We start from the raw sequence: 13,274 nt of genomic DNA, 5'->3' as shown, positions 1-13,274 counted from the left end.
TCAAAGTGGTATCATCTGCATATCTGAGATTGTTAATGTTTCTTCCAGAGATTTTAACTCCAGCCTTGGATTCCTCAAGGCCAGCTTGTCGCATGATGTGTTCTGCATACAAGTTGAATAGGTAGGGTGAGAGTATACAGCCCTGCCGTACTCCTTTCCCAATCTTAAACCAGTCTGTTGTTCCGTGGTCTGTTCTTACTGTTGCTACTTGGTCGTTATACAGATTCTTCAGGAGGCAGACAAGATGACTTGGTATCCCCATACCACTAAGAACTTGCCACAATTTGTTATGGTCCACACAGTCAAAGGCTTTAGAATAGTCAATAAAACAGAAATAGATGTTTTTCTGAAACTCCCTGGCTTTTTCCATTATCCAGCGGATATTGGCAATTTGGTCTCTAGTTCCTCTGCCTTTTCTAAACCCAGCTTGTACATCTGGCAATTCTCGCTCCATGAACTGCTGAAGTCTACCTTGCAGGATCTTGAGCATTACCTTACTGGCATGTGAAATGAGTGCCACTGTTCGATAGTTTGAACATTCTTTAGTGTTTCCCTTTTTTGGTATGGGGATATAAGTTGATTTTTTCCAGTCTGATGGCCATTCTTGTGTTTTCCAAATTTGCTGGCATATAGCATGCATTACCTTGACAGCATCATCTTGCAAGATTTTGAACAGTTCAGCTGGGATGCCGTCGTCTCCTGTTGCCTTGTTATTAGCAATGCTTCTTAAGGCCCACTCAACCTCACTCTTCAGGATGTCTGGCTCTAGCTCACTGACCACACCGTCAAAGCTATCCCCGATATTGTTATCCTTCCTATACAGGTTTTCTGTATATTCTTGCCACCTTTTCTTGATCTCTTCTTCTTCTGTTAGGTCCTTGCCATCTTTGTTTTTGATCATACCCATTTTTGCCTGGAATTTTCCTCCAATGTTTCTAATTTTCTGGAAGAGGTCTCTTGTCCTTCCTATTCTATTGTCTTCTTCCACTTCCGCGCATTGCTTGTTTAAAAATAATTCCTTATCTCTTCTGGCTAACCTCTGGAATTTTGCATTTAATTGGGCATATCTCCCCCTATCACTGTTGCCTTTTGCTTTCCTTCTTTCTTGGGCTACTTCTAGTGTCTCAGCAGACAGCCATTTTGCCTTCTTGGTTTTCTCTTTCTTTGGGATGTATTTTGTTGCCGCCTCCTGAACAATGCTGCCAACTTCTGTCCAGAGTTCTTCCGGGACCCTATCTACTAAGTCCAGTCCCTTAAATCTATTCTTCACCTCCACTGCATATTCCTTAGGAATATTAGTGAGCTCATATCTAGCTGATCTGTGGGTCTTCCCTAATCTCTTGAGTCTGATCCTAAATTGTGCAAGAAGAAGTTCGTGATCTGAACTACAGTCAGCTCCAGGCCTTGTTTTTACCGACTGTACAGATGTCCGCCACCTTTGGCTGCAAAGGATGTAATCAATCTGATTTCGGTGTTGTCCATCTGGTGAAGTCCATGTATAAAGCCGTCTCTTAGGTTGTTGGAAGAGAGTGTTTGTTATGCAGAGTGAATTGTCTTGGCAAAATTCTATCAGCCTGTGTCCTGCTTCGTTTTGTTCTCCCAGGCCATACTTACCTGTAATTCGAGGTGTCATTTGACTGCCCACCTTAGCATTCCAGTCTCCTGTGATGAAAATAACATCTCTTTTAGGCGTGTTGTCCAGTAGGTGCTGCAGATCCTCATAGAACTGCTCTACTTCAGCTTCTTCAGCATTTGTGGTTGGGGCGTATATTTGGATCACTGTGATGTTAGATGGCTTGCCCTGAATTTGAATTGAGATCATTCTGTCATTTTTTGGGTTGTATCCAAGCACTGCTTTAGCCACTTTACTATTAATTATGAAGGCTACTCCATTTCTTCTGTGGTCCTCTTGTCCGCAGTAGTAGATCTGGTGGTCATTTGATGTGAAGTGGCCCATTCCAGTCCATTTCAGTTCACTGACACCCAGAATGTCTATCTTTAATCTTGACATCTCACCAATAACCACATCCAATTTGCCCTGGCTCATAGATCTTACATTCCAGGTTCCGATGGTGTGTTGATCTTTAGAACATCGGATTCGCCGTTCACCACCAGCACCGTCGGCCGCTAGCCGTCCTTTCGGCTTTGAGCTAGCTGCGTCATCACATCTGGGGCTAGTTGAGCTCATCCTCTGTTCCTCCCCAGTAGCATTTTGACCATCTTCCGACCTGGGGGTCTCATCTTCCGATGGTATACCGACATATCTCTGGTTGTACTGATCCATTTAGTTTTCACGGCAAGAATACTGAGGTGGGTTGCCATTACCTTCCCCAGGGATCGCATTTAGTCTGACCTCTCTGTCATGACCTTCCCGTCTTGGGTGGCCCTTCACGGTTTAGCTCATGGCATCATTGAGGTGCTCAAGCTCCAGCACCACGACAAGGTAACGATCCTTTGCTGAAGTGAGGGTGGCATATGGACTGCTAAATTTGAAACAAATTCAGATGAATAACCTAGATTTGTAAACTAGCCACCTTAAAGTAATAACCTTCCATATTAATACAATTAGTTAATCTAAAAATGCTTTATGTACGCATATAAAAGTAACAATTTAATCAACATACAGAAGACTTTTTTTGCAACTGGTCTTTTTGAACAGGTCTCAGTTACAAAGAATACTGTAGTGATTTCTCCTACAGAGAAAGTCCTAATTAGCTTTATGGTTAGATATTTCTAATAAACCAAATTCTGAAAGAAAAGAATCTTAAACTTTTCTGAAAATGAAGAACAGATTTTTAAAACTAATGTAGATGTTCTGACTGAAATTAATATTAATATTGAAAATAGGCAAGAACGAAAGAAACAATGTTTGTTCATAATAAAAGGAAATCTTCTTTAATCTCTGCGATTAAACCATATAATATTGTCTTAAGAAAACTTAATAGTACCACATGGGTGCTACTTCATGTACAGTTTTAAATTTACAATTTCTGTGGCCAGGTTTTTTAAGCAATGCATATTTCTATTATATTTACATTATTTACATTGTTCATGTGGGTACTGCTCTGAATCTTATGAGTTGTTGATTTGAGAACTCATTGCACTGTTTGTCTCAGTGTGAATTAACCAGTTTTAAATGTTTTAATCCTTTTGTATGCAGATATGGTTTTCATTTCATTTTTCAATATTTGTATATGTTGCCCTGTAAGGAATTATTTATACATTTAAAAGCCAGGTACAGTTAACTGAATACTTCTGAATGTGTTCTAAGGATGGTTGGTTTTTGTGTTTTGTATGTGTATGTGTTTTAATGGGTAGTCTTATTTTGAAGCTTGCTAATGCACTATATTCTTTGGGTAGTCTCTGCTTCTGTAAATGCAAGGCCTCTAAGTTACAGTCTTTGATTTGACACGTTGTACGTGGGCTAAAGTAATTGCTTGAAAAGTAGGCCATATGATGTAATACAAATATTGATTATATAGAGTTGTTGTAAAATACTGTGTTAATTTTTTCTTCTTAGTCACCAAACTATCAAAACAAATAATTATAATAGTAGTGGATGTCAAATGAAAATCATCATAGTCTTGTATTAATCCATTCTAAAAAAAACCCAAAACTCCTTAATCCCCACCATATGGCAGGCACCCTATCACTATAGTGCTACTTCTTGAAGGCCAGCAATGTTTGAAATGTTATCAACAAAATCTTCAACATCAATTTCAAATAGGTTGCTCACCCAGCTGAATTTAATCCTGTTCTCCAGGATGTAGCAGTCAAAGTCAAGATTTAGTTTGTCCAAATGTTTGAAAATATTTTTATATCAGATAAAGTCATATTGTTTTCTTCCAGAAGCACATTAATTTTGAGAAAGAATTATTTTTTTCTGTCATAATTTCAGCTTTCCTTTTAACTTTCTCCTTTAATAATGAAGTTGGCAACTTTTCTATTGGCACAACCATTTTCTGTCATGATTTTGAATTGAATCATTCAACTTACTGAGTTCTGCAAATGTATCTAAAAGACGTGCTAGTTTCAATATCCATTTAGAATTCAAGAATCATAAGGTTTAAGAGATTATTTATTTAAAAGAAAATACTATTTCAGTATCATTGAGGGGTGCTACAGCTGACTGAAGTTTTTAAAGACAGTCATGTGACTGTAGAATGATAAAGCAAAGTGTGCTCAGAGTTACTATGTGAGCACATGTGACAAAAACATGCTGTTGGGTGACTTCAACCTTTGTAATTTTTAAAAAATGTTAACATTTTATAAAACTTAAAATTTGAATGTTCTCTTTCATCACAGTATCTGTTTCCTCTGATAGCCTCTTACAAGCAAGATTCTCCCTATGATGAAGTCAATGAAATAATTTTACTAGTTGATTATATTCCTTTATTCTGATGGAAAAGCTTTGGCATTACCAGTATGCCATCAGTGCCTACTTTAAGATACTTATTCCAGGTTAAGCCTACTTCACTGAAAAACAACTCTAGTAAAATAAGTATTTCCCTGTTGTAGTGCTAGTTGATGGCTTGGAGGGTTAATAATATGTACATGGCATAGGAACCACAAAAGGGGCAAGCAAATCACCAGATGACCCTTGTAAGAGAGAAGACAGATAAGGAACCAGACTGGTGTCTTTTCTCTGGTATGAAGAGAGTCAGTATATAGGCATAATATCTCAAATTATATTTATACCTGCATGGGAGAAATGGGAAACCGTCTTTTGTTTCTTTTCTTTTATAGTTTCTTCTTTGTTCTTTAGCTATCTTTTCTTGCTTTTCTATATTTTTTACATTGTATTGTAAATATATATGTTGAACTTGAATAAAGTTCTTAATAAAATTAACTAAAAAGTCACTGTTTATGGTATATGGTGCTAGCATCAGTAGGGAGGGGAAGAGGGTATGGAGTCCCCTTAGTAGGATGGAATTTAGAAGTGCTTCAGCCCATAGTAAGATCATCCCATAGTGCTATCAGATGCTATGTTCCGACTAAAGATCACTGTATGATTTATCTTGCTTTGTTTATCATTCCTATGTGACATTTCTGAGAAAAATAGAGAACCTATAACCTTGCTTTCATCAGGGCTCTTTTGCATTCTTTTGGCTGGGAGCCCAGTGATCACTGTATATAGATTCCAATAAAAAACACTTTGTTGCATCTACTGTATCTCCAAATGCTTTGGTTATTTATTTAAGTGGGCATTTTCCCACAACATTGGTCAGCAAAACATAAACTCTTCCTCCATATTAGTTAGCCCTAGAGGGTGTACATATGCTATGAGCGAGTGCATCATTAATCACATTCATTGTTTCATCCATTGAGGAAGACTGAACTGTCTACTTTTTTTATAGCCACTATCATTTATTCTTTGATATCATTCAACATATCATACATGTAGGAACTGTGTCATTTGACAGTGGAAATCTGTTCAGTTTATTTGGCATATTCATTCCTACAGAAGTCATCTGGTCCTCACCAATGGTGTGTGGATTCTTTTTCATCTACCAAGTAATGTGATAAGCAAGAGTGACTTATTGCACAGAATATACAGCATAATAGACTGGAGTGTCAAATTGTTGTTTAACCCATTCTTTTGTTTTTCAAAGCAGCAAATTTCTTTGCCAACAAAAGTGCTGGCTTTAACTTCAAGATGCTCTTTAGCTTATTCTGCATTAATGATTAATTACTCAGTATTTCACCACAGAACACATACTATGGCTTAACTATTTCATAATCAGTGAGAAGTTTGAAACCTATGTTTAAAAAGATCTTTATACTGGTGTTCTATCATAAACCCATCCTAAAAGGCATTGTGACCCACAAATTAAGAATGACTACCATAGAATATCATGTTGCTGCTTTTTTTATCTGCCAATAAAATTGATAACATAATACAGTTTCAGTCAAAAAGCAAGTAAATAGCACCATTGATTGATTTGAATTGATTTTTATCCTGCCTTTATTTTTTATCAACTCAAACAGGCATACATATGTAATGTTCCTGCCTCCTATTTTCCACGCAACAACAACACTGTGAGGTGGGTTGGGCTGAGATAGAGCAAGTGGCCCAAAGTCACTTAACCGGTTTTCTTGTCTAAGGGAGGACTAGAACTCATGGTCACCATTTTCTTGCCCAGCACCTTATCCACTGTACCAGAACTCTTTTCATCTATTAAGTTTTGAGTCCATTGAGAATTGCCTGCTCATTTGTTTATACATCTATGATCAAAGATCAAATTAGGAATATTATATAAAGAAACAAGCCTATTGTCATCAAAGTGTTATATGGTCATGTAATGTTGAATTGTCCAAATTACACATATATAAGGTAACTCTAAGTTGAACATGCCTGAAGGTACAACTGAATCAACAGATCAGACAATAGATCCTGAATGGTAGAAGGTTTAATTCTAATAATCACTGATCCTTTTGTGCTTTCTTATTTTCTGTTGCTGTACCTGATTATTGAGATGCTAGGTTATGCTTGTCCTTCAGGATTGCAGAGATAGAAGGGAAGCTATCATAACAAGTAAATCCTAGCAGTGTTTGATAGGTTTTTTGATCAATTCAAATTCCAAGTTTATGTTACAGTTAGCAGTAGGATCAATGAAACCTGTTCTTTCAAGGTTGGTAGGTAACTAAAGAAACAAACAAACAAAAAAGTTGTATTTCATCAGCTTATCACAGAAATACCTGTTTCTGCCGGTGGAAAATCCTAAACAAAATTCATTTTAGCCTGATGTGGAAGAATGAAGAAAAGGAAAGTCTGTAAAAGAAAAGTCTTAAGTCCCATATTTGTGTATGTGAGGCCTCCATTAACTTTAACAGTTCTCTGTTTATTAGCAATAAGTTAATGTTACTACAAATTAATATTATCCTAAGACATATTCAAAACTGAAATATAAATAGCTATAGAGCCATGAAGTTTAATAATAGTGCCTGACTCTTGACAGCGTGCATGGTAACTGAGATCAGCAGTACATGTTCCTTTCCTCAAGAAAAAATCTTAAACCATTCCCCATTACTTCAATAGTTTGCCACACAATAGCATTTGTTAAGTGCTGTGTGTATCTTGATTCAAATATAATTATTTTTAAATAAAATGAAAAGTTATGTTCCCATTTTATAGGTGAATTTTGAAAGTACTCAGAAAATTATATTCATTTAAACTTATTAATGAGAGCCAATTTGGCATAGTGGTTAAGGCACCAGGCTAGAGACCAGGAGACCGTGAGCCTAAGTCCTGCCTTAGGAACAAAGCCAGCTACTTGACCTTGGGCCAGTCACTTTCTCTCAGCCCTAGTTGTTCGTAATGGCAAACAACTTCTGAAAAACCTTGCCAAGAAAACTGCAGGGACTTGTCCAGGCAGTCTCTGAGAATTGGACATGATTGAACAGATTAAAAAAAACTTACTAATAGAAACCATAGTTAATATCAGATGCATTGTGACACTGTTATATTTAATACTGTGGTCATGTGAAAGAAAACATAGTTTTATGTATCCATTTTAAATAAACATCACATCCTTGGTTCAACGTAAGTTGCCTTTAACATGCTTACAATTTCAGTTCTGTTATGAAATACGTTTGTATATTAGCTTGGTTTAAAAATCTTAATTTTTTATTTATTATTTTAATTGATCTTTTTGAATGTTGGTAGCACATTTCAGAAACAAGAACATAGAATTATACACATGTTTGAGTTTTCCTTAGCAAGATTACGTTTTGTAACAATTGAGAAATATTTCAGTTTTTGAAGTAGCACTTTGATGGAACATCAGCTTGTAGTTTTTATCATATAATTCCTTTTGCTTCCTCCTGTTACATCTCCCAAAGTAATTGTTTTTCCTTTTTCTGTGGGTGCTAAGTACTTTTGTAGTGTCATCTTACAGAATTCTCTTTCATTTCAGTAGGGAAGTGGCAAATTAATATCTTGCGTATTATATCAGGATATAATTTTTCATTTTGTACAGATTGCTTGTGGTTATGTATTTTCAAAATCTTCATGAATATTAAAATTGATTGCATTGTACATCAAAGGGTTATACAGCAATCTTTTGCCTGTGTTGCTTCTCTTCTGTGCTGCTTTTTCTTCCATGTTTCTCAAATTATCAGGCCTCTTCTATTTTTTTTCTCCATTTCATTCTTTAAAAACAAACCCATCCTTAGTTCAAATCATAAATCATCAGTTGACAGCTGTATAAAATGAAAACAGGCACCTCTTTGTATTCGGGTCAAAACTGAAGTTCGTTTGCTTCATATCCCAGAAGTATTTGCTGTAACTTTGAGGGTCAGTTGCATTAAAAATGAAAATAAAATAAAATAAAATTGTAGTATTTGACCATTCCAAGTAAAAAGAAATCCACTGATTTCTTGAAAATGTGTAGAAAAATAGAACTCCTTGAATTAATAACCTAGAGGAAAATTTATAGGCACAAGAGGGATGAGATGCAACTAGTGAACCTTTATTTGCTATGCATGCTCTTACTATGTCTAGCGAGAGCAACTAGATAAGAAACAGTGATATTCTTCAGGTGGCTGACAGTCACAATTCAGGGTGTCAGCAATTCATACAATGTCTTTGAGGATTGATGGCAAGGAAACTATGTTAGTTCTCTGTTCTGTTGTGCTAGTGCTATAGAACTTAGATTCTGTGTTTCCTGTAAATATCAGCATAGGTGCTACTTCTCTATAGAGTTCATTTTTCTAGAAAGTTCTTCAAATCAGTGAGGTCTGTGTCTTCATATTTTCCTCCTAGGGGTTACATCTCATGTCATGTTAGCAGTCCTCTGCAGCCATTATTCCCTTTCGTAACTGTGTTGTAGGCTTTTCAAGCACCCCTAAAACTTGGCTAAATGCCATTAACTCACTAGAAACAAGTAGTTCCACATTCTTGTTTGTTCCTTATGCTAAGCCATGATGTGCTTTGTTCTTGGCTTAGTGTAATATATGGATCTATCTATCATGTTTCTTAAATCATAGTGGGGGTGGCAGCTGCCATGGTGCAGGAGGGTGTGCAGGTGGCAGATTGCTGAACGAGTGGTCGTTAACCAAGGACTGCCTGTAATGAAGCCTAAACCAAGTTAAGGTGAGAACTAAAAGCATCTTAATGAGCTTCAAGTGAAGTTACGTTCACACAGTAGAAATTTCTCTGCCATCTTCCTGCTTCATTTTCTGCAAATCTGTAGAAGGTTGGGGGAAAGCATTAAGGGGCATGAAGTGGAGTGCACTGTGAGGAGATAACCCAATCTCCCCAGCACTGTCCATTCCATTGGTGCATAGAGAAACATGAATACAACCTGTTAACTAGAATGCATGATACAAAATAAGGAGATTGTGTAAGTGCACAGTCATAAATAAATTCTCAATAAAAGATCTTTAAAATATAGTAGAAAATAACATCTGAAATAGTTAGCTATTTAGGGATTATGTTCTGCATTTATATGTCCTAAATTGTAATTTCAGTATTGCTTACTTTTGTCACTTAGCAGGCTAAAGCATCATTAAACAGCATTCTTAGAATTTCTGGCACTGACTTTTTTTTTCTAGACAGCCGTTCTAATACTCCTTGGCATAATTCCAACAAAGACAGATTTCTAGTATACTGTGCTTGTTTTTTTCTCCCGCATCCCTGGAAAGCATAGCAGTGCTTTCTACTATATATCTGATCTTTCTCTCTGGTGGTCTGAAAACTTGTGTCTACAACTGAAACAAAGCAACTGGAATTCAGATTGATAAACCCAAGGCCCTCTATTAAAAGAATTGATGAAGGAAAGGTTAACAGCAGAAGTTAGCATGAAATGACGTAACATTGGATGTAACATTAGATATACAACTGTTGTTGTTGGATGAAGGACTATGCGTTCAGTAACTTTTCATGAACGTATTATGGCACATCACGCAGTACATATTTTCAGTATATAAATTTCAGTGGCCATGTTAAAGCTGTACTTTTTAAAATCCAACCTTAAGTACAGAAGGGGTGGAAGATACAATGGTAAATCAATAGCTATTTTTTTTTTAATTTTAGTTTAGAGATAAAAAAGAGTAAGCCATCTATGATGTGTTTGAGACTTGGGTGAGAATGACTTAAAAGGAATAGTAAAAGATATGCATGAAGTAACACAGGTATTATAAATGATATTGTTGTGAATGCATATTAGCATAATTATTTCATGCCTGAAGGAACTGAAACTTCTTAAGCCATACTAAAATGGTAGGTTTGTAAAACTTATGACATGTGTCTTCCCTAACAAATCTTGCAAGCATTAGGACAAAAGTTGTATTAGGTTAATATTTTTTTCAGATTGTATCGCCAAGCTGACAGAAGACTTTTGTTCATGGAATAAGAAAGGGTTGATATACCACCACCCTGTTCTTCTATCTAGAGTGTTGAGGACCCCTGCAGAGCACAGTGGGAAGCATAAAGAAGCTACATGGGAGAGAAGATGAAGGGAAAATGTTTTTGTGTAAACAGAAGTACATCTATACCACGTTGAATGTTACCCTTAAACCTTAAGCTTTACTTTCCTTCAGAAAATGTAGCAAAATATAGGTAGCTCACAGAAGAATTCAGGACACCAAAACTTTATGGTGACATTACATTAATGGAAGAACATGGGGTGGATAGCTTTAAGCAAGTGCTTGTGGTATGATTTGGTATGCCTAAGCATTGTAGAGATCCCAAACTTCAGTTTTCCATCTTTCTATATTAATTTACATCTGTAGTGTTAAACAGGGTATACTCGCACTCACATTAATTGTTAATTTTTCTTTTAGATGCAAATCTAAATGATATGTCACAAACAAGTTTCACTTTCAAAACTAGTTTGCATTGTAACATGGGAATAGATGTTGCTACTCTGTGAGCAACATAAGTTTAGTGTTCTGAAATACATGTTGGAATAGCAATGTTATACTCTGTTGCTCAGCCTTAAATTGGAACTAGTGGAAAATAAAACCCAACCTCAATTACATAAATACTCTCATGGCTTCATATCTGTGAAATCTGAATTTAACCTTATTTGGGACTTGTGGTTATGTATAGGAAAAATAAGATTTACATTTGCAATTACAGACATTCTCTTTCCAGATAAAGCTTTAATTTCCTCATGTCTATAAGTTAGTATATCAAAGGAGTTTGTGGCATAAATTAAGCCCTGTATAAATTCTCTGCAGGGGAATTCTATGCCTGGTTGGACTGTATTTATGATAGGTTAAGATATGTTAACTATTATTTCCTATAACTGGAGAAGGGAGATAATTCTGATTTGTGGAAAATCATAGTATGTGAAGTGATTAATTAATTTAAGGTATAATTACAATATGTGATACTTTTTTCTTCAGTGATAAATCTTGCATTGCTACCTGAGTATTATAAACTTTTTTAAAATCTTTGCTTTGTTTTTAAAGTTTGGAATTTTATTTTGGCATTTCTTAATTTTTTTTGTAGTGAATACATTTAATTTCATAATATATCAATATTCTGTTTAATCACACTGTAAATGACATTTTCATGGTCGTATGTACTGAAAAGAATTCCATAGACGTGTCATAAACACTACTCAAAATCATGCTTCATGTGCTATCTTGTTTCAAGAGGGCCTGAGTTTAAAATCAGTGCAACTTCTAGGATTTTTTTTGCTATTTACTACAAGGCAAATAGTACCATTTTTCCCCCAGAATTTCAGTTAAAGATTAAAGAATTGATCCTATGCATATTAATAATAATAATAACGTATTAAATTTATAAGCCGCCTCACTCCCAGTCAATTATAGAGACATGGATAGTTAATCTGAACCTTTTTTTTCCAGCTCATTTGTAGTAGATATTCTAAAATGTTGAACATCAAGAAACAACAGCAGCATATTTTTGTATAATTTTTTTATATGGATGCCTGTAAAAGAAATTTGCTACTATACTTTCCTGAATTAAGGAAAATGTTATAGTAGGGTAATAATTCTTATATTTAAAGATGGTTGTTGTTTGCAGGGTTCAGTTAAAAGGAGAAATGTACATATTGTATATACCTGAAAAGGATATATTTAATACATTAAGTATAGGATTATGTTTTTGCTTAATCATGCTTGTGACTTCTGAAGGTTAGAAATAAACAGTCTTTGTGTTTTCCCTTTAAAGACGCTGTGTGGACAGTAATGACTGGACGTTTCCGATTGCCTGCTGGCAGAACCTACAATGTACGAGCATCTGAGCTGGCACGAGACAGACAGCACACAGAAGTGGTCTGCAATATTCTTCTTCTGGATAATACTGTACAAGCATTCAGACTCAATGTAAGTGCAATGTTTGGAAGGCATTCTTGTAATACAACATTAATTTCATTTTTTAACCATTTTATAACAAATTTTAACACAAAATAGAATAATAGAATTAGGAGGAGCCATTTAGGTCATCAAATTCAAGCACAGTTTGGTGCAGGAATCCAAGTTAAAGCATCCCTCACAGCTTGCTATCAAATCTCTGTTTTAAATGTATCCAGCAAAGGAGAGCTTACTATAGTTATTGGTTTCACTCCAAATTTCCTTACCATTTGGAATTTTTCCTAAGTCAACAAAATCTGCCTTCCTGTAACTTAATACCATTATTTTGTGTCCTGCTCTCTAGGATGATAAGAGTATAAGTCATTGTGTTTTCTTGTGTGGCATTCTTTTAGGGATGTGAAGAGTGTTCTTAAATTCCCCACCCATTTATCTTTTCTCAGAGCTAAACATGCCTACTTCCTTTAGCCTCTTTTCCTTTCAAGATTTAGTTTCTAGTCTCCCTGTTGTTCTGGTTTTCTGTGTTTTGCATCTGTTCATGTTTTTCTGATTCCTCTTATAGTATTGTATCTAGAACATAACACAGTGCTTGAAGTGGTCTCAGCAATGAAGAATACAGTGGAACTATTACTTTTTCATGATTTGGGAACTGTGCTTCCACTAATAAAACCTTTTTTTTTCTTTTTACCAGCACATCAGATTGGTGATAATTACCACAAAAAAGTGACAAGAAGAGTAATCTGCTATAACAGTTGTTTTGCCTTGTTTCTTGCCTCTTTTACTGGGATTTCCTAGAATATTTTTTTGTAAATTAAGACCAGATGTCTCTCTCCTGATCTCTTTAGGAAGAAAAAAAATGAACAATTTACTATACAAAGAATGGTTTAAGAACCAAAGTGAAAAACAGTATAGTTTGTTTGTTTTTAGTCTGTTACAGTGGTTTCATGAAATGGATTAATGTGCAAGAAAGACCAGTACCAAAAAGATTT

The 13,274-nt window shown here is 35.5% G+C and overlaps 1 protein-coding gene across 5 annotated transcripts in view; it reads left to right on the top strand.

Moving 5' to 3' along the window:
- PTPN4 (protein tyrosine phosphatase non-receptor type 4) overlaps nt 1-13,274 on the top strand; it is a 120,192-nt gene that overhangs the window by 30,421 nt on the left and 76,497 nt on the right. For all 5 annotated transcript variants that reach the window (XR_010066833.1, XM_063288814.1, XM_063288816.1 and 2 more), the window contains exon 2: nt 12,146-12,300. Coding sequence is in view for 4 of the 5 variants with exons in the window: in XM_063288814.1 (XP_063144884.1) it covers nt 12,163-12,300 (138 nt within the window). In the remaining variant the exon portion in view is untranslated. The remainder of the gene's footprint in view (nt 1-12,145; nt 12,301-13,274) is intronic.

The sequence above is a fragment of the Candoia aspera genome, chromosome 1, assembly GCF_035149785.1.
Source record: "Candoia aspera isolate rCanAsp1 chromosome 1, rCanAsp1.hap2, whole genome shotgun sequence".
In the NCBI taxonomy this organism is placed as follows: domain Eukaryota; kingdom Metazoa; phylum Chordata; class Lepidosauria; order Squamata; family Boidae; genus Candoia; species Candoia aspera.
Note: the sequence above shows the minus strand (reverse complement) of the source record. Positions and strands in the feature narration are given on the sequence as shown.